Source organism: Hydra vulgaris, chromosome 09 (genome assembly GCF_038396675.1).
Source record: "Hydra vulgaris chromosome 09, alternate assembly HydraT2T_AEP".
NCBI lineage: Eukaryota > Metazoa > Cnidaria > Hydrozoa > Anthoathecata > Hydridae > Hydra > Hydra vulgaris.
The window spans coordinates 47,653,821-47,676,770 of NC_088928.1; the positions used below are offsets into that span (position 1 = coordinate 47,653,821).

A 22,950-nucleotide genomic window follows, 5' to 3' on the forward strand; every position below is an offset into this window, starting at 1 on the left:
TCCACTAAGGATGCTTGTTGGATTTGATAGTGAATTTCCAACCAGAACCCTTTGATATCTGTAGAAAAAAAATGCTGATATTTAGAAAAGCAGATTATATATTATGCCGTACATTGCAAGTTTTTTCAAAAGTTTTGGATAAGGTACAGAATCAAATGCTTTTGAAAATCAATGTACACCACGTCTGTAATTAAATTGCTGTCTAAAGCTTTATTCCAGTCATTAGTTGACTCTGGAAGATTTGTGCACGCAGAACTTTTGGATAAAAAGCCGTGTTGATCAGGTGTTATTAGATTATTTATATTAAGATAATCAGCAATACTTGAACTAACAATACTTTCCATGACACGATAGCTAGTACATGTGAGGAAGATAGGTCTATAATTGTTAGCATCTAAAATAGATTCTTTTTTAAAAATAGGGGAAACCGAAGCTTGAAGCTTATTTTGGTACCGAGCTTGACGTAAAACGTGATTCAAATATTTATGAAAGCGGAAGCGTATTATATGTGCTTATTGTTTTAAAAGTATATTTGGTATACCGTCAGGTCCAAATGATGTGCTAGGTTTTAAATTTTTATGTTTTGATAAACTATCTTTGCTGAAAAATCTAAAAAATCCATCTTAATATGTTTACTAACAAAAGTATTTAACATTGCTAGTAGTAAAGTTGCTATTGTTTTTTAAAAGATTTATTTTTTGTGGCGTTGTTTAGATTTTTATTTACGTAACTAAAAAACTTATTTGAGTTATTTTCTTTGACCGGTTTTTGTTCCACATTTTTTAAACTGTTAAGGTGTCTGGCTTCTTAACATTTTGATATATATTGGATAAATGCCTTATTGTGCAAGATGGTCTTAGTGATCGACCATCTTTTCCATAAAAATGATTTACGAATTAGCATTTTATAAATATACTTTGGATAATAAAGACTTTTTTTCTCATGGTATATTGTTCTGATTGGAACAAAACAATCAATACCTTTACGAAGATGATCAGAAAAGATGTTCCAATACTCTTCAGTTGTAAAAACAAAAGAAAAATCAAACAAAAGAAAAATCCCAATTTATTTTTGATAAATGAGAAATAAAACCAATTAAATCTGTATAACTGAGATCGTAAAAAGATTTAGAGTTTATTTCGGGTTAATAATAATCAAAGGTGTTTATATGAAAAAGGACGGAGTTAAGGTCGCTTGTACTAAATGGACACTTAACAGAATTATTTCTTAATGGGGAAATAATATTTGAAAGAACAAGGTTAAGAATATTATTTTCTTTAGTGGGCTCCAGTACATATTGGTGGATTCCAATACTGTTTACTAAAGTTAAAAAAAGATTATGACATTTCACATTTGGCAAAACGTAGTTAATCCAATCAATTTTCGGTAAGTTGAAATCTTCAACAATGACAAATTGAGGAACAGATTCACAAAGATGCTAATTATTGAAATCATTGATTCAAGATAGATTGTTGACGTCAACTTGTCTAGACCTCACCTCCCCCATGTCAACAATTTTCAAAAAAATTCAAACCCTTTTTCCACCCTATTTTGTTGACGTGATTAAAGGAAAGCCTCTAAACTTAACGTTGAGTAAGGCGTTTTGAAAAACGGCTGTAGAAATGCATCTGTTCAAAATAATGGGCGTACGCTATACATATGCGTTACTTAAATAATATAAATTTTGTCCTTTTATAATTTTTTACAAATTAATATTTTGCAACTACTAAGAATTTAAAATAATTGCAACAAGTTTAAAGACTACTGATTAATATACATTAAAAAAGAAAGTTTTTCCAAACGAAACCTGGGGTTTAGTTTAGTAAACCGAATACTTAATCCATTGCGCCAATCAAAACAATGAAAACAAAATTGTTTGAAAAATATATATTTTTCAATTATATACAATATTTACAAAAATATTTTGATAGAAAAATGTTAGAAAAATATTTACAAAATAATCAAATTTTTGATATATATAAAAAAGTTTAAATAAATAACAGCCATTGATCCGATAAGATAAAATATAATTTTTATTTCTTTATTTTAATGTAAATAAAACAACCTATAGAATTAACCACTAAGAGATTTTGAAATTTATTAAATACTAAATTGGACACAGCCAGTAATGGGCTCGACATTTTAATTCATCTGTATAAAAAGCTTTAGTTTTCGGTGCACCAGCACATCTGCATTTAAAAGCAGGTTTATTACCAACATTTTCGTAAATCAAACCATTTTCTTCGCCTCCCATACAAGTAACTCCAATAATTAAGAAGCCCTAAAGTTATAATTGTAATTAAGGTGTATTAAAAAATCTACAAAGTACATACGTCTGAATGTATTATAAACAAAAATACTTCTGAAAATATACCTACAGGAATAATTGATTCAAATATATCTGCAGGTTTTAATTTGAAACACGTCTACATATAATACTGCTAAACACATCTGCAGATATAAATACATGAAAAGCTAATAAAAATAATAAAATAAAATACCTCTTCGCTTTCAACCTTAGCTTCAACCATAGATAAACTGACTTCAAATTTATAGGTAGATGATACTATTTTGGTTCTGAACTCACATTTTTTTATATAATAATCGCCAGGTGGTCCAGGTGGTCCAGGAGGTCCTTGTTGAAAAGTTTTAAAGACACTCTAAAATCATAACAAATAATACATCAAAAAAATTTTTGATAAATATTTAAAAGTCAAATTTATAAATTTTAAATTTATTTGTAATAAAAAAAAACTGTTTAAGTTTTTATTAGCAAACTATTGAACAATTATTAGCAAATATACTTGTAATACATGTATAAATCAAAAGCATTTAAAACTTATATTGACGATTATACATAGAACATAAATACTAAAATAGAAAATTTATTTTACTGAATAAGTTGGTTATCTGTTTTAAATTTAAAACACAATGTGTTTTAAATTTACAAGAGAGCGGCCGTGGCACAGTGGTTTGAGTCCTGGCTCAGACCCAATAGGTCACAGATTTGATGACCTTAACAATTTATTAACAGTGCCATGTTGCGCATGGATGGTGTCCCTGTTTGTACTTTTGGTGTGCATTGCGGAGGCCACATTTGGAGCCCTTTGTTACGGCTTATGGTTTATTAGTAGTAATGAGGCAATTGCTTGGGCTATTAAACGGTGTTCTGAGTACTATCTATGCTTTGAGTCGAGTTCTTCAATCTAATTTAAAAATGAATAAAGTACCAAAAACTATAAAACACAAAAAACCATCATCATCACCAAGTTCTCTAAACCTATCATTCACTAATATTCGTGGTTTTTGAAGTAACTTTTCTTCTGTTGAGTCTTATCTCTTGCAAAGTTCACCAGACCTACTTGCTCTTTGTGAGTCTAATTTGAGTTCAGCTGTCTCATCTTGTGATCTTAGTGTTGATGGTTATCTTCCTCTGATTTGTAAAGACTCCAATAGTCACATGCTTGGCCTGGGCATTTACATTCGTAAAAATTCACCTGTTTGTCGTGAAACTAGGTTTGAATCCACAGACTATTCTTTCATGCGCTTTTGTTTAGCACCACTTCACTCTATTGCCTTTCTCTTTGTTCTATATCGCTCTCCTTCATCTCAAGACTGCACTCTTTTTGATGTTATTTCTGATCATATTGACCAAGCTCTCTCTCTTTATCCATCAGCTAATATAGTTGTTGTCGGTGACTTTAATGCTCACCACTCTGAATGGCTTGGCTCTAGTGTCAGTGACTCTGCAGGCATTAAAGCCCACAACTTTTGCCTTTCTCAATCCCTAACTCAAATAGTCAACTTTCCAACTCGCTTTCCTGACAACCCTAATCATTTACCTTCTCTACTCGACTTATGTCTTGTTTCTGATCCTAGTCAGTGCTCCACATTCACCCTTAGGTGCTTCTGATCACAGTTTGATCTCTTTAAAACTAATATCTCATTCTTCTTCATCACCTGAATACCCCTATTATCGAACCTCTTACAACTACAGTAAAGCTGACTGGGATTCTTTCCGTGATTTTCTTCGTGATGGCCCTTGGGTAGAAATCTTTCAACTTCCTGTCGACAAATGTGCTTCTTACATAACTTCGTGGATTCAGGCTGGCATGGAATCTTTTATTCCCTCTCGACGATTCCAGGTCAAGCCTCACTCTCCTCCATGGTTTTCCTCTCACTGTGCTGCTGCGATTGTCAATCGAAACCGTTACTTCCATATTTATCAACAAAACAATTCTCCAGAAAACAGACATCTGTTTATTACTGCTAGAAACAACTGTAAAAAGGTTTTGTCTAACGCCAAAACCCGCTATTCTCAGGTCATGAAATCTCGTATCTCATCTCAAAAATTAGGCTCTCGTGACTTCTGGAGAATCTTTAATAATATCAATAATAAGGGGAAATCTATAATTCCACCTCTCTTGTATGGTTCAGACTTTGTCACCTCACCTAAAGACAAAGCCGAACTGTTTGCTAAAAACTTTTTATCAATATCATCTCTTGATTCCACTAATTGCGTTCTACCTGATATTGTCAACAAACAGATTGATCTATTGCTTGACATTCGTATCACTCCAGCTTCTGTATTTAAAGTGATTTCCTGCCTAGTTTCTTCTACAAATTGTGGCCCGGACAATATACCTGTTATTGTCTTGCAGAAGTGTTCTCCGGAGCTGTCGTCTATACTCTCAAAACTATTCAACAAGTGCTTATCAGAGTCTTGTTTTCCAGCCTGCTGGAAAGCCGCATTTGTTATCCCTATCTTCAAAAATTCTGGGGAGCAATCTGATTCGTCTAACTACCGTCCCATAAGTCTTCTTCCTATCATAAGCAAGGTTTTTGAATCTTTAATTAACAAACACTCTATTTCTCATCATGAATCTAATAACTTACTTTCTGACCATCAATATGGATTTCGATCTTCTCGTTCTACAGCTGATTTGCTAACAGTAATAACTGACAGGTTTTATCGTGCATTAGATGAAGGTGGAGAGGTTAAGGCCATCGCTCTTGACATTTCAAAAGCGTTTGATAAAGTTTGGCATGCTGGTCTTCTTCATAAGCTTTCTTCTTATGGTGTATCCGGCAACATCTTTAAGATCATTGAATCCTTCCTTTCCAATCGTAGCATAAAAGTTGTCCTCGATGGACAACACTCTTCTTCTTATTCTGTAACTTCAGGGGTTCCTCAAGGTTCTATCCTTGGCCCTATACTCTTTTTAATTTACATTAACGATCTTCCAGATATTCTCACATCTAAGGTGGCATTGTTTGCTGATGATACTACCATTTATTCTTGTCGTGATAAGAAACCAACACCCTCTGATAGCCTGGAGGGGGCATTTGAGCTTGAAAAGGGTCTCACTTCTGCTACAGCATGGGGCTCACAGTTTAATTCAGATAAAACTCAATCGTTATCGCAATAATTTAGATCTTCCTATATTTATGAATAGTGATGTACTCGATGAGTCACCTACTCTTCATCTTCTAGGATTAACTCTTACTTCCAATCTTTCTTGGAAACCATATATCAAATCGGTTGCAAAATTAGCATCTGCTAAGGTTGCATCTCTTTATCAAGCTCGCCACTTTCTTACTCTGGATTCTATTCTCTATCTCTATAAATCTCAAATCCGGCCTGGTATGGAATACTGTTGCCATATCTGGGGCGGATCTTCTAATGATGCCCTTTCTCTTTTAGACAAGGTGCAAAAACGCATTGTAAACATAGTTGGACCTGCTCTTGCAGCCAACCTTCAACCATTATCACATCGTCGTTGTGCTGCTTCTCTTTCTCTTTTCTACAAATACTATAATGGGCACTGCTCTAAAGAGCTAGCGTCTCTTGTGCCATCTACTAAAATTCATTCTCGTGTTACCCGTCATTCATATAAGTGTCATCCTTTTTCTGTGACTGTTCCTAAGTGCTCCAAAAACGCTTATTCGTCTAGTTTTTTTCCTCGAACATCAGTTCTTTGGAATTTGCTTCCTTCATCTTGCTTTCCTGATTCATATAATTTGCAATCTTTTAAATCGTCCGTCAATCGTTATCTTGCTCTACAATCTTCATCTTTTCTCTTACAGTAACTTCCAACTTTAATTAGTGGCTGCTTGCAGCCTTGTTGGAAGCGAAGATGTTTAAAAAAAAATTTTGTCTTAATGACTATGGTCATATAAACAAAACTGTTAAGGACATATACACTTCCTTATATAGGACATAAAACTTCCTTAACAATTTTGTTTATATGACTATGATCATATAAACAAAATTGTTAAGGAAGGAGGCATGAACTTCCTCGTTATAGGCTCTTCCACAGTGCTCTGTAATAAAACTGTCAGCTCTGTCAGAGCACCGCAAAAATTAAAAAGTGTTTTAAATAATGTCTTTCATAAATTGTGCTTTCACAATTAATTTTAAAAACTTTAATTTTCAGTTAATAGTGAGACTTTTTTTCATCGACCACAACCAAGATATTATTTTTATTTTATAATTTCAATATTCACCTTCCATCATACATGGTAAATAATTCAAAAAAATATATATGAATACAATTCCAGTAAAATATTTAAAAATAATGACAGTTTAAAAAAAATAGAGCAATTATAACAATAAAAATTTTTGTTGCTATTATTGCATAATATCATGAATAAAAAAATAGAGTACTTTTGTTTGCATATTTCATTTGTTTTTAGCATTATTTTACGCACAGGGATTATCCAGGTCATATTTTAAAATCCAGAAAATTTTTTCCTAAAAATATCCGGAAAATATTTATGAGAAATATCCGGAAATATACACATTTTTTGTAACTAAGAAAAAATTTTTCAGATTTAATAAACCCTATTTCAATAAGTATTCAAATATTTTTCTATGAAAGAAAAATATTTGAATACTTATTGAAATAGGGTTTATTAAATCTGATTTATATAAAAAAAACTATTAAATTAAATTACACTAGATTTTCAAGTGGCCTAGTTGAAATAATTAATAATAAACAGGGATGCAAAGTCTGAGTCCGGAGTCCCTGTTTTTACCAGGAGTCGTGTGGCCTATGTCATAAAATTGTTGGAGCACATCAACTTAGACTGCATATGACAAACGCTCGAGCATATAAATTGTTAAAAAATGTGCGGTGTGATTATGGCATGCATCACCTATAGCATACTGTGCTTTTAAAGAATATAAGAGTTGAATCACATCATATGCAGTGTACAAAGAAACCTTTGGCGTACACTGATAGCTTAATGCCGAATTATTCTTAGACTAAGGGTGACATTGCATTGGCTTTTCTGTAGGAGAACACAATGAAAATTTTAATTATAATTAGTATAGCGCTTCAGTTTCTGACATAAAAACCGGGATAATGGCAACCCTAGCTTAGGCACAATTATTTACACACCCAAACCTGTGCTGATGCAAAAGTAAAAGAAAGTATTTTTCTAATGTGTTTTCCTAATAATATTGCTTAAAAACTCTGGTTAATTGACTTAAAAAAAGTATAATAAGTAGAGTCCAAGTCCCTATTTTTTGACGCCATAGTCCAGAGCCCCTAAAAATTGATAGGACTTTGCATCCCTAATAATAAATATATGCATACATATAAGAAAAAATTAGTTGCACACGCTTATAAGTAATGCCCTGACCTAACTAAATATAGCATAGAGTAATTAATGAATAATACCTTTACTGTTTTAATTATCTAATGACAAAGTTACAAATATTTTTAACTTGTATTTTCAGAAAACTATTTGGATATCTGGAAAAACTAAAATTTTAAAGAAAAATCCAAAACTTTGGAAAAATCTTGAAAAAGATAATCACTATACATTAAACATAGGTTCTTATGCCTAAGAATCTTATAATGGCTTTCAAATAATTAATTGCCAAGTTAGGATGCATATATTTGGGACCATATAGATATGCTGACTGAAAAAATACTGACGCCAAATACCATAATACCATTTTTCCAAACTCTACAAGTTTTTTCTTTTAAAACTTCACATTTTGCATATATACAAACTGAATTATCAATAGAAAGTGAATACTTACATAGTTGCTTTCGAGAAACTTTACATGGTTTTGCAATGATGCCTAGAAACAATTTGATTTTTCAAACAAAAAACACAAAAAAACTAAGCAATAAAATACTTGTGTATTAAAAATAAAAATAATAACACTCACCAACATTTTTTTAAGATAAGTTATATTATTTTCTAACTCTGTGAACTTTTCTACATCCATTGCATGTCCTCCTTTCAATGATGCACTAGAACTGACTGGAATATATACCTCTAATTATAAAAAATATTTTTACTGTAAACTTCCAGCAAAAATAATTTTGTGGGTGTCTATATATGCTTATGTATGTATGTATGTATGTATGTATGTATGTATGTATGTATGTATGTATGTATGTATGTATGTATGTATGTATGTATGTATGTATGCATGCATGCATGCATGTATGTATGTATATATGTATGTAAGTATGTATGCATGTAAGGCATATATACATATATATATATATATATATATATATATATATATATATATATATATAAATATATATATATATATATATGTATATATATATGTATATATATATATATATATATATGTGTATATATATATGTATATATATATGTATATATATATAAAATAAAAGTTGTTTTGACATTATTTTTTTTAAACCTTTAAAAATAATAATATAATATTAAGTTAAATAAACTTATTAAACTATTATTATTAAATACTTAATATTATATTTATAATCTTAAGTATTTAATAATAAAAATATCATACTATTGGTGTTGATAAACACACAATAAAAAATGAAAACTATAATAAACATAATAGTTCTATATATTCTATTAAATTATATACATTTCAGGATAACTTAAAAAATCATTTTTAAACTTTTGAAAGTGCAAGCTAACATTTTTTCACTTTAACAATAATAAAAAAGATTTTAAAAAAGCACGCTTTGAAGAAAGCAATATTTTAGCATAGTTTCTTTTAAAGTAATTGCAAATACATTAATTTTAACTAAAATTTTGCATCCTTTTGTAAATGCATGTTAAAACCATGCTAAACATAATTCCTTTCTTCAGTAGGGTGCATCACAAAATTTTTTTTTTTAATTTCAGTTGTCTGCTATTTTATTTTGTTTTACCAGCTGACATGAGCATTATGTTGGAAAAAAAAAAAATTTGGACAATATTTAGAGGTCCCCCAGGCCCTTGATAGTTTTGCAGATTTTAATTAACAGAATAAGCCCTAAATAAATTATTATAATATTTAGTCTTTGGTTTCTATGTTTTTAATCTTTGGTAGCCATGTTTAATTTTGATGTTTTTGTTCTTTCTTTCATAGTTTCACGAAATGGATTTGAACGATAATGCAATATTAGACAAAGCAGTAACACCTCCTAAACCTAATAAACTCGACAATTTAATTCTTTCTTCACCGGTGGCAGTCAGTCATCAAAAACTCTAGAATCCGGGTCAAAAACTAAACGACAAACTCGACTAGCCATGGACAAATATTTGGGTTAGGAACCTTAGTTTGTGTTGATGATGGAACAATAACTGGCATTCAGCTGCCAACATGTATGCAGGTTTTGAGGTGTATGATGTACTACGCAAATGTTGCTACAAAATCTCAGCGACCAGGGTCTGTCGGTGCTCCTGCTAGATTCACAACTGCAAAGATCGTGCTAGACCAAATTAAAAAATTCTATGAAAAAGCCAACATTCCAATGGTTACAGATCGTAGAGCTTGCGAAAAAATTGTCAAACTGCTTGATGATAACAACAAACTTCGTTCGATAGAAAAAAGTCGACGTGACACTCCATCCACGAAACAAAAACTGGAGGAAATGCAGACTATGTTGGCATCAACTTTTCAGCTCTGGTCTCCAAATGTGAAAAGTCTCATTAAGAATGCAGAGGATCTGGCATTTTTTGACTCAATGAAAGGTGACAGAACTGCCAGTTTTGGGGCTTTTGTCAAGACACTTGCAAAAAAAATATCCAGACGCCATTGTCGAAATGCCACAGAAATTGAGCGTATGAAGTGAGCACATCGTGAGATTGAAACATCATCAGCCATGGTATCATCTGAAGTCGTGTTAAGCGACGAGGGCAATAGTATCTGATCTAACAGTTCCGCTTCGGAAGATGATGTAGATTTCGAAGCTGCAACAAAAGAAAAAATTTCAAAACGACAAAGACTTCCACTGGGAACAACAGCATTCATACCTACAAACGTGTTTAGCCGACCAAGTCTTGTGTCACTGGCAACTTGATTGAAGATGGTGCCAACACAACAAGCAGCATTCACACAAGGATTGATAAATGAGTCCGGAGGCGATGTTTCTATGGTTGCTGCTTCTTATGCAAGTGCGGATTGTTCACAACGCAAGGTAGTAAGTGCAATAAAATCCACGATGATTGGGTACCACCTAAACTGTGTTCCTTGCATTGGGATGGAAAAATGACTTCAACTCTTAGGAATCATCGTATTACAGAAGAACGCATGACTGTGATTGTGGGCGATGCTAAGCAGATTAAGTTGCTGGGGGTTCCAAGTTATTTCAAAGCCACAGACCAAACATGCGGACAAGTCATAGCTGAATTAACAATGAAGCTGATGACCGAGTGGAATTGTAATGATAGAATTGTGAATATGACATTTGACACAACAAGCTCAAACACTGGCCACTTGACAGCTGCTTGTATTGCCATACAAGATAAATTGCAACGTGCTGTCCTTTGGTCAGGCTGTCGCCATCATATTGGCGAAGTAATTCTTTCACATGTTTTCACGGATCTAGAGATTGAAGCATCAAAATCACCAGATGTCACATTATTTACAAGACTTCGCAGTAATTGGGATTTGGTATCACATAATTCCTCTTAAGTACTTCCATTCCATCCAGCTGATTATGGCATGCAGGCTCAAGAGCTCCTGGCAATGATAAAAGATGAGGTGATCGCTCTAGTCAACGAACAGGTTGAATTTCTACGTGATGACTACCAAGAATTTTCCGAGCTATTGCTAGTCTACCTGTCTGCTTCCAATGGTGAAGTGAATTTTAGAAGACCTGGTGCTCTGCATAAGGCTCGCTGGATGGCCAAGCTTATCTATAGCCTCAAAATTGCACTTTTAGAATCACAAATTGCAGAACTTTCACCGGGAATATTACCAGTCGCCACCAAGTTACAAAAATACGTGCATTTACAACATTCGTTACTCATATTTACATCACATGGTGCAAGAAAACCGTAGATGCGCCTTGGAATGATCTATAGCTCTACAAGCGCTTACTGGAATATGAGGTTGTTGACAAAGTTATTTCTCAATCAGCAGTTCAAGCATTAAATCGCCATCTTTGGGATCTAACTGCAGAAATGGTTTCTCTCGCACTGTTCAGTGATCATGTACCTTTGTTGGAACGACAAGCTCTAGCAGATGCTATACTCAAAGTCAAACCGTTGGCTGATCTGCAAGCGCCACTCAATCGATTTGGTAATGGATGGGGTAAACCACGGTTTCCATTGTCCATTGATCGTTTAACACAGCTGTGCGACCTTGTTCAGGTTGATTCATGGTTCACAATTTATCGTCTTCAATTGGATACCAACTTTTTACAACTTCCTGTCAATGAGTGGAACAAGTCTGCTGCTTATATATTGAGTAATGAAAATGTTGCAGCAGTGAATGTTGTAAATGATGGTGCCGAGAGAGGTGTTAAACTAGCATCGGATTTTGTCGAAACTGCCCAATCGGATGAACATTTTCAAAACATTCTTCAGGTAGTCGAAAAAGATCGCAAAGACATTCTGAATCTGCGCCTCAAAAGAAAAAATGTAACAACAAAACAAAACTAACTGGCATTCTGATAACTGCATTATATGCAAAAATGTTAATCACAGTCAAACTGTTTCAGATTTCAACAATTTCAACTTTTACATTTTAAAATTTATATTTAGACTAGAGATTTAACAAAATTATTCGATAATTTCAAGTAAAATTGCAGTTTTTTTAAATGTGGCTCTAAAACATTGAATTTTGAGGTTTAACATTATTATAGTCAAAATAGACATAATTATACGGAATTTTCTGTGACTGTTTCTGTGATTTATTCAGAGTCGCACATTGGTGGTAATTTGAATAAATGCTTTTCTTCATGGGGGACCTCTAAATGTAATTAGATTTTCAAAATCTTTTGCCTAAGTTATCTGTAGTCATAATGGAACAAAATAGAAATATAGACAGCTCTGAATTAGACATTCAATTTTTTTCCATGCAGTTGTGATGCACCCTATTCTTCAGTTGCGAACTTAGTTGAAAGTAACGCTATAGAAGTAATCATGTTTTAGCATGGTTTCTTTTAAAGTCGTTTTGAATTTAAGTAACTGATTGTTTTATTATTTTAAATATGTTTTTTATAATAAATGAAAAGCTACCAATTGCATAATTATTTGGAAAAAAAATTGCTGAAGTACTCTATAGCCCCTAATAAAAGGGGGGGGGGGGCATTTATAAATTTTTGGAAAATTTTTCCCACCCTCCCCAAGCTTATTTAGACCCCCTCCCCCCTCCTTTGTTTATTAAATTTTACTTATTATCAACAACAACAAAAACAGCAACAACAACAAAAAAACAGTGAAAATCGGCCTTTAAATTTAGAAAATAATTATTTCAGTAACTAATAAAAACTACATTTTTCAGTGTTTAAAAATTAACAACCAAATAAATCTTGATGTATCGAAAATGAGCTTTTAATTAATTTCTCCCCAAAGTATAAAACTTATATCAACATATTAAATCCAATTGAAATTATTATAAAACAGCTGTTAGAAAATGCGCATTTGACCGCGAGCTGCGATAAATTTAAACACTGTGGACCAGAGAGCATATTAGGTTTGATGGAGTGTCACCTGGGATATTTTTACTGACAAAGTATTGTTTTCACAAACTAACATGGTTTAATCATATTTAAAATTAGTTTCACTTGCTAAGAGTAAAAAAATACGAAATTCTGAACTTCTTCCCCCAATTAAAATTTACATCAGTAAAACTTTTTTTTTTGAAAACATACTTAACTGAGGTGGGCCTGGGTTGTCAAAATTCTTGGGTTTTATTAGTCCTCTTGAAAAAAAGTTTGCTCCAATCCCATGATTTTTTTGAAAAGAAGCTTCTTTTACAGATTTAAAAGTTCTTAAGCTTTGGACTACAAGAAGTAGATATGGTACTTTAAGTTGCACTTCAAGTTGAAGTGAATCAAGTAATTTTAAAACTTTATTTGCATTATTACCATCCCATCCAATTAAGTATCCATTGTTAATATATGCTTCATAACAGGAATCAAGATCACCAATAGTTTAAAGAGTTTTTATATCAAGTGTACATTCGCCATTACACCACAAGCAAGCTTTTTTATCTGCGTGTGATTAAAGACCAAATAATACATTAGCACATCTAAGATCAAAAGCAATATAATAGTTTAAATCTTCAAAACTGAGTTTCTCAAGCACTAATCTAAGGTTTTATATTTTTTAGGAACATCTTCAACAATGGCTAAAGTAAGAATTTTTTAAACTCTGCTATTTTGAAATTTATTTTCAGATTCTTTTTCTTCCTCAAAAACATTAACAACAATTTTTAGGAAGCCTCCTCCACCATCTAAAGAGACTCTTACAAAACTTACACATGGATTTCCTCTTTCTTTAATAATATGCAGCATTAAATCAGATTTTTAATATAAACTAAATCTCTTATGATATGTTCATTTTGGTTAAAAACAAATTCAATTTTTTCTCTCAGGGACAAACCCAGACCTGATTTAGTACCGCTGGAGCAGTATGGGCGCCCAAAAAAAAGCGCCCAAAAGTTATTTTTATTTTTTAATTTTTCTTTTGCTTTTTTATAGAAAAAATAGAAAGAAAAAAATTTCAGTTTTAAATGCAGTAGTATATAAATAATTTTCAGTTTATTTTAGCTACCTTCAGGACAATAAAATGAATTTAAAAGAAATTGCTTTTTTACGTAATTACATGACGTAACTGTTCTTGGATTACTAACTGAATGTTAGTTTTTAAAAAATGAATGTCATTATGAAACTTAATTTTAAAAACTTGTAGCAAAATTTTATAATAATAGAATGTATAAAAATTTGCTTTCTTGAAAGATAAAACAACTTTAAAAAATCCATTCAGAGTAAAGTTAGCTTTTGTTTTTTGGCAATTATTATTAAACTGTTGTATATGTTGATAATAAATGAACAAATGTAAAAAACTTCAGTCTTAATACTTATCGTGCAAACTTAATGCTTGAAAGAATGAACTTTTGATGAACGAAAAAAGGAATTGTAATTTTTTCAAAAAGTTTTGTTTCGTTTCCATATTCTTTTTGACTTTTAAAATAATAAAAATAACAATTACAATAAATTAATAAAAGTTTTACTAAGATCTGTTTAAAATAACTCATAGTAAATGTATTTTATTTATTAAACGCAATTTTTTTAATTATACTTAATGATTAAAAAAATATATTTTTCAAAATATAATATGCTTTTTAATAAAAAATATATATAACATTTTAAAAATTATCTCTTCTCTAATTATCTTTAATTTAAAAGGCGCCTTGAAATCACTTTAAAAATTATCAAACTTCAGTAAAAGTTAAATGAACAGATTTGCTAATATTTAAATCAAAATTTTAAAATTAAAATACTAGTAAATACATTCATTAAATGTTTATGTTTTTTATTCGAATAGTTTATTAAATATGTTTATTAAATGCTTATGTTTAAATTTATGTTTTTAAGATATAAGTTTTGTTAATTTTACAAATATTATGCGATTTAATATCATGTAAAGTAAATATTGATTGAAAATTGTTTAAAGTAGTTAAATATTTAATTACTAATTATTTAAAACAATAACTACTAAAATTAAATTTACTAAAATATTGTTAATATATGTTTAAAATACTTTAAACAATTTTCAATAATTCTTTACTAACAGCGTGACATTTGCAACAAAAGCGTTTATAAAAGACTTACGTAAAATAGCTTTCTTATTGTATCTAAAGTAACATTGTCCACCGGTAAATTCATGTATTCAAAAAAATGCCTTTAAATCAACTCCTTATCTTAGGATAAAACTAAACAAGATAAAAACAAATGATTAAAATGATGATTGAAAAATGATGATTAAAAATCATTGTTGTGGCACCACTATGGAACAAGAAGGAGGAGGAGGGGAACTCAAAAACATCCCCCCTCCCCCATCAATGTTGCCAGAAAAAAAGCGGTATCCCCAAATAAACTCTGGGTTCTTCACTGTCTCTACACAATAAAATTCATCAAGTTGTGCTTTAAGATTATCTAGTTTTTAAACTATATTTCCTTCAACAGAGTCTCTTCCATTTAATGTAGTCCTAATGGGAGAACAAAGTTTTTTTGTTGTATTGTCAGAAAGTTCAAGGGAGACTTGCAATTCCATGACTGTTCGAAGAGAAAGTTGTTTACTGCATCTGTTACTTTTTAAATTGGGAGCTCCAACTCTAATAGAGATAGGTGTTCCTCATATTTTTAGTTTGAAAACTGTTCATTTTTCTATACCTTCGCTCTCCATCTTTTTTCAATTGTAGCTATAGCTATTTGTTCTGCATATTCTCCTAATTGTAAGCAGTGGCCAATCAAATTGTCTACAGCAGCAGCTTGTGTACACTGATGAAAAATGCCTCATCCAATAACAAGAAAATAAATGCTACATACGTTTTCAGACACTTTCGGTTCAGTAAATGTTGGAGCACTGATACCTTGTTTCTCCGCGCAGCGGCCTTGCTCGTCAAGGTTCGTGTTTCGGAGTTATAGAGTTGAGAGAGGGTTATAACCACAATTAAGTAGCCTCCTCGTCTATAGTGGCCTTCTGGGCCTTGAGGAGGTGAAATAAAAAAATAAAAAAAATAATCTCTCAAAATAACAATTAATTACAATTAATGTTTATAAATTAACTAACTACAACTTAACAAATAATTATGCTAAGAGATTTGTTTGTAACAACTTGTTTTAGTTATGTTTTATATCTAAATATATATTGTATATAATCATTTGTTGTAATTACTGCCACCAATGAGCAGGAATAAAGAACAATCCTTAAAATCTATAATAATGTTTAAATGTATAATATTTCAATGTTATGTAAAAAAGTTTAAATTTTTTTACATAACATTGAAATATTATACATTTAACAAGGACTGAGGCTAAAGATTTTAAGGAGATTTAAGGAAACATTTTCCTATTATTTAAGGAGATTTGGTCACGAACAACAATTTTTTGAAAGAAAAAGTAAGGAGAATTAAGCAGAAAACGATTACATCAAAAACAGAATCTTATTTTTTCCTATAAATTATAAATTAATATATTACTATTATATATATATATATATATATATATATATATATATATATATATATATATATATATATATATATATATATATATATATATATATATATATATATATATATATATATCAGGCCTTGTTAAGAAGCGTTACGCAGCTCACATTTTGCTTGCGAAAAGGCGATTTGCCTACGCGTTCAGCAGTTTTGCGCTACGCAAAAACTTATATGTTTCAGAATATTTGAATTATCTTTTGATTGTCGTTAACGTGACGTAACGTAACGTTTATTCTGAAGAAATAAAGTCGTTAGTAAAAGCATTTTAACCGCAATTGTAAAGTAATAGATTTTTTGTTAAAGAAACAGTTTGTTTCATAATTTTTTTTGTTGTTGTTAAAAATTAGTTAAAAAAAATAAAGTGTTTTAAGTTTTATCTTTAAGGAATTAAATATATAAATTCCTTTTAAATATAAAAATTATTTTTAGTCATAATAGTTTAAAAAATGCACGATTTATTTTGATGTAAATATTTTATTAATAAGATATTTTGTTTATTGTTAATTCAATAACGTAAAGTTTTAATGACGTTCGTTTAATTTATGAAAATAAATTATGATCACGAATATGTTATCGGTAACTGAAAAATAACAAAAAAAAAACTCTTTATTGTTTAAAAACATTATTAAAAAGAGTTTACAAATTAAATAAGAAAAAGTTTATTAACAGTTAATAAAATAACCAAAAACCAACTGTAAAATCATAAGAAAATAAACAAACATTATTTTACGTTTTATAAAAAAATATTTTTTTTCAAAATAAAATTTAGTTCATATTTAAAAAAAATAATAAAAATGATTTTTTAAATAAGAACTTATTTAAAAAATCATTTTTAAGATTTAAGATTTTATTTGTAACTTTTATTATAGTGAGAAAAAAACAGTTTGTATGATTTTTAACGCGTTAATAAAATAACTTTAATTACAATGCGGTACTTGAAAAGACGCTAGTGACGCAATATAACTTCTAACGATGCAAAATATATTTGCTGAGTTGAGTTACTTAGAAATGCGTTACGCGTTTTCGCTACGCAGCGAAATCTCGTAACAAGGCCTGATATATATATATATATATATATATATATATATATATATATATATATATATATATATATATATATATATATATATATATATAATAAAAATACAGGTTTGCAAACTATCAAAGCACACAGTTTGTAGATTTTTGACCTAACCCCAATGAAAACACCCGGAAAAATCCTTTTGAGGGATGATAGTACATACCAATAAAAGTTTATAGCAATAAATCTTAAAATCAGGGACTACCGTCTGTGGGACTTTTTTGCCTTTAAAGTTCTAAATTAGAGTGAAAGTTAGTTTTCTTTATTTTCCGAATTCAATAATTAGTTTTACAAAAAACTTTATAAAACAAAAAAAATTCATATTTTCCAAAATTTGATTAGTTTCCCTTGAAAAAACATTTCTCTATAAGTTCGAATATTCTTCTTCAACTTCATTGGGTTTGGCTCGTTCTCACTTGATTCTTTGACATTTTTGTTTTTTCTTGTTACCTTTCCTTTAGTTCTAGAGGAAACTGAAAAAAAAGCTTTGGATTATTCTTTGAAATCATTTTTGATCTGGGTTTTCCCCGAAATTTACGTTTTTTTTTTAAGATGCAACTTAGCAATCTGTAGCTATAACTTACCATTGACTTTCTGAGACTAGATTTTTTTGCTATTGTATTCAATGACACAAGAGAGGAGATGCTTGGAATAATCAGGATTCTCTGGATTTCTTTTGTATCTGTCCCAGAAGGGCTTGAAATTTGAGTGAAGAGCCTCAGTTGCTTGTTCTATCCTAAAGTCCTAGTCCCATATTTTTTCTCTTGATGAACTGAGGAACATGATGAAGACAGCATGTACTTTGGGAGTAATAGAGACTGGAAGATTAATGTAGCTCTGTTTAAAGCTTTCAATTTTTGCTTCAAAATCAGGATCCAAAGTGGTTCCAAAACAAGATGTAACAACATCTTTGAACAGAGCAAAGTTTGAATAAATCCATCGGCCTGTTTGAAGTGCTTTTGCTCTGCAATTTGCTTCAGGCAATCTAATCCTCTCAGCAGCTTAAGGCAATCATTTCCATTAAAATGGCCCCCATGGAATGGTTGAATAGAAAGGTGCAGTGTGGTTGGCCATTGCTTTGCATCTGGCCAAAGATCACAGAGGTTTTTGAAGAGATGGTTGACCACACCAAAAGTAGATGAAGCTCCATAGGTGGGATGGCTTCCAGCACAAGCATGTCATCATGAAAATCAAGCAAGGGCAGATGAACAACATTTTTGAAATCTTTCGACTTGCGAATGTTACCGCCTGATTTCATGAACTCTGCGAATTGCTTCTGAATTTGACCGAAGGTTCTTGGATGGTCACATCTGATGAGGTTTGTGTTCTCTGCTTCACACCAGCAGCAAGGGTGTTTGCTACTATGTGATTGAATTCCACAGAGAATGTTAGCAAGCTTCAAATCACAGGAAATAACTAAAGAGTCTAGCAAAGACTTCTTATGGATTTTGATGAGACCAAAAATCTGCTTGACATTCTGGTAAGTTTCAGGTGTGTCTTGAGAGAGAGCAACAAGCATTTGCTGCTTGACACTTGTAGCTTTGGCTGAAAGTGGAGAAGTTAGTTTCATGTTTCGGGTTTTGAACAGCTGTTGTGCTACTAATGCCCAATTCATCTGACTTAACAAGCTGAATGGCTTTGCCAACAGCTTGTTAAGTCAGATGAATTGTTCCATTAGGAGATGAATCTTTTGAAGCAATAACTGCTGAAGCTACTAGCTCTGCGCCCTTTCCATCAGCTTCAGCAATTTTTTTCAAATTTTCAAGGCGAGTCCCCGGTGTGTAGTTGTGAGGGAGTCCACGACCAATTAATGAAAGACATTTGGTGCATCTCTTTTTTTCTGGTTTTCAGGCTTGATTGATTTTTCAGAGGAGTCCTCAAGTTTGTTCAGAGGATGTTGCTCCTTTCCTCTCAGTTTACCTATTTGGCAGATCAAACGATCACAAATAAGTGATAAGCAAGTTGAAGGCTTTTTTGAGATGTTCTGAAAGTTGAAAAGTGTTGGAACTTTTTTCATGGAGCCATCCAATTTTCCAAGTTGAAATCTGCAGTTGACACAAATTCCTAATGGAACCCTGTCATCATTGAAGTCTAAATCAGGTTCAATGAATTGAAGAATCTTTTCCTTTGCTGCAACTGTCAGTTCTCTATCACTTTTTTTCATGCACACAACACATACAGATTTTCTGCATTCATCATGTGTTTTTGATGCATTAGGCATTTTGGTCGTAATGAGTCAAAAGTTAAAGCTTAGTCAAGCTTTTCAAGTGCCATTTCCTAAAACAAAGCATTGTTTTTCTGTGCGACTAGATGAGATCGTCAAAAAATCGTTTTTCAGTGTGACACAATGGTTGTAAAAGATATTTTTTTAGCATGACATTATGGTAGACAAAATGCCGATTTTTTGTCTCGAATTTTGAAGGTTAAAAACGCGTTTTTGTGAAAATATGAAAAAGATAAGAGTTGTTTAGAATTTTATGTAGAACATTTTTTGTTTTATAAAGTTTTTTGTAAAACTAATTATTGAATTTGGAAAATAAAGAAAACTAACTTTCACTCTAATTTAGAACTTTAAACGCAAAAAAGTCCCACGAACGGTAATCCCTGATTTTAGGATTTATTGCTATGAACTCCTATTGGTATGTACTATCATCCCTCAAAAGGATTTTTCCGGGTGTTTTCGTTGGGGTTAGGTCAAAAATCTACAAACTGTGAGCACTATATATTTTCTTCTTTATTAATAAGTTTAACACAAGTAAACAGTTTATGTTTTCTGAAATCTCGAAAAAAATACACAAATGTTAAGATATTAGTACTAAAAATGAACTGTGTTCTAAATTTAAATTTTATAGAAGCAGAATCAGCAATCTACTAATAATTAGTAAAAAATCCTATTACACAACCTATTTTAGTAAAAACTTAAACAATATTAAGAATACTTGGAAAGGGATAAAAGAAACAATTAATATAAAACCTTCCTACTATAGTTCAACTCTCAAACTTAAATTGAAAGAAAATATTATCACAGATCAAACTACTGTATCAAATAAATTAAACAACTTTTTTGTTACTATCTAAAATAAACTTCAAAACAAAATCATACCTTCAATATCCAAATTTCAACAACAATTTACTGACTATATCAACTCTCCAAATTCTAATACGTTCTTTACAGAGAATCAAATCTCTAATTTTATTAAAACCACCCTTAGAACTGGAAAAAACTTTCGTCCTAATAGCCTTCCTACATTCTTTCTTAAACTTATTCCAGACATAATTTCTTAATCTCTCAGTATTATTATAAATAACTCATTTCAAAATGGTTTATTCCCAGATGCTTTCAAAGTTGCTAAACTCATTCCAATATTTAAAAAAGGTTCTAAAATGGATATGTCTAACTACCAACCCATTTCTCTTATTTTAAACCTAAGCAAACTCTTTGAAAAAGCTATGCATAAGAGTCTCTATGCATTTTTGAATAAATTTAAATGCTTTTACAAACACTAGTATGGGTTTCGTGCTAATCATTCCACAACTCACTCACTTATCAAAATTACTTAGTCAATTAGAAAAGCTCTTGATGATAAAAACTTTGCATGTGGTGTCTTTGTAGATCTACAAAAAGCTTTTGATACAGGAGATCATTCTATCCTACTCTACAAGTTTTCATTGCTTTTTTGCTTTTAATTTAGAGTTTATTTAATAAGTAATATTTTCTATAAAAAATATGAAAAATAAAAATAATCGAGTTTAATGTAATCCTGTTACACATGACCTCATGATCTGAAACTTTAAGCATGATCAATTTAAGGTAAATGACAAGTATTGCAAAGTATAATGTAAATGAATTTTGAATTTTGTTACAATATCACACAGGCATTGCCCACTGCAATGGTTTGATTATTTACGAATTGGTGTTTTTAGGAAGCATTGTGTATGATGGGATTAAGTTAATTAAACTTTCATTTAGAAATGGTAAAATAATTTGTGGAAGTTGTCGAAAAAATAATTAATTTTCTAAATTAAATAAAAATTTCAAGCCATACAAAATTTTTGAAATTTTGCTTTTTTACCTAATTTATAAAAAGTAATGAAACCGAAATTTCGATAACGGTTCAAAAAGTTTCGGCAGAAACCGATAAGCAAACAGATCACTTATATTGGAAACTGATAATTTATGAACGTTGTGTAGATCACATAGTCTTAACCAATAGCTATAAAAATTTCGATTTCAAGATAATGGATTGTATGGAAAAGTTCCTCGTAATAACTTAATTGAAAGTTTAATAAAAAATATGACACTTATGCTTATGCATTCTGAAGAAATGAATGAAAAAGCTCACAATAATTTAACATCAAACAGTAAACACACATTCGCCATAGTTAAACTTCCTGAAAAAAATGAACTTCCAAAAGAAGCGTATTTTCATAGAGATTTTTAAAAATTTTAAAATCTCCATGAAAATACGCTTCTTTTGAGACCCAGGTTGACATACTTTTGAATAAATTTTTTTTTGACAATATTAGGGATTTTACCCCAAATATCTTTACAACTTGACCTGAGGTGAAAAATGAGTTGCATATTTGAAATCAAAATGAGAAATACTATACAAAAAACAAAATATTTGCTTGGCTTTTTTACGTTTATTTAAGGGCATTTATATTTAAGGTTTTTAAGGAGGAGTGGGAATCCTGTTTAAACATTATTATATATGTATTATATATAACACATCCACAAAAAAAATTAAACTTTTTTTTTGAAATATTATACTTAAATTTATACATTATAATTAAACATAAAGAATTTATGTTTAAATATATATTATTTCAATGTTATTTTAAAAGGCTTAAATTTTTTGTGTGGATGTTCTATATGGGTGGTGCTTTGTTATTTATACTTTACTATAGTATTAGTATAAAACAAACTGATTTAAACATAAAGCATTAGTGCATAACATACCTTAGCAACTTGAACTCCCCATGATCCTCTTGAAGTATGGCCACTCTTAAGAAGGTATAAATTTCGTCTACAATTACCACATATGACATTAGGAAAAGTTATAATATTTTTATCATAACCATCATATATGTAGAGTTTGATCATATCTTGTATTCAATCGGTGACTTCTGGTAGCGACTTAGATCTAGCACTTTTTTCAACCCAAAACACTGCACAAATTGAATCATGTAAGAAACTGTTTCCAGACATAATATCCTTGGTATTTTTATTTATTAAATATTATAAAATTAAGCAAAGAGTAATATCCATTCAATTATTATTAACAGGGAAGCGCTCTTATGTTTTATTATATTGAAACAGTTCAGTTAGTAGTCTAGTATACTAAATTTGTAACAGTAACTTTTTTAAGCCAATTTAAAATTTAGTTTAAAT

General features: G+C 30.7%; 1 protein-coding gene across 1 annotated transcript in view; it reads right to left on the reverse strand.

The window, feature by feature from the left end:
* Positions 1-1,875: 1,875 nt before the first annotated feature.
* LOC100197871 (uncharacterized) overlaps positions 1,876-22,950 on the reverse strand; it is a 30,097-nt gene continuing 9,022 nt past the window's right edge. Inside the window, exons 3-6 of the mRNA XM_065805916.1 lie at positions 8,186-8,295; positions 8,054-8,095; positions 2,502-2,660; positions 1,876-2,281 (exon numbers count right to left, since the gene is read on the reverse strand). Of these exons, the coding sequence (XP_065661988.1) occupies positions 2,108-2,281; positions 2,502-2,660; positions 8,054-8,095; positions 8,186-8,295 (485 nt within the window). The 3' untranslated portion in view covers positions 1,876-2,107. The remainder of the gene's footprint in view (positions 2,282-2,501; positions 2,661-8,053; positions 8,096-8,185; positions 8,296-22,950) is intronic.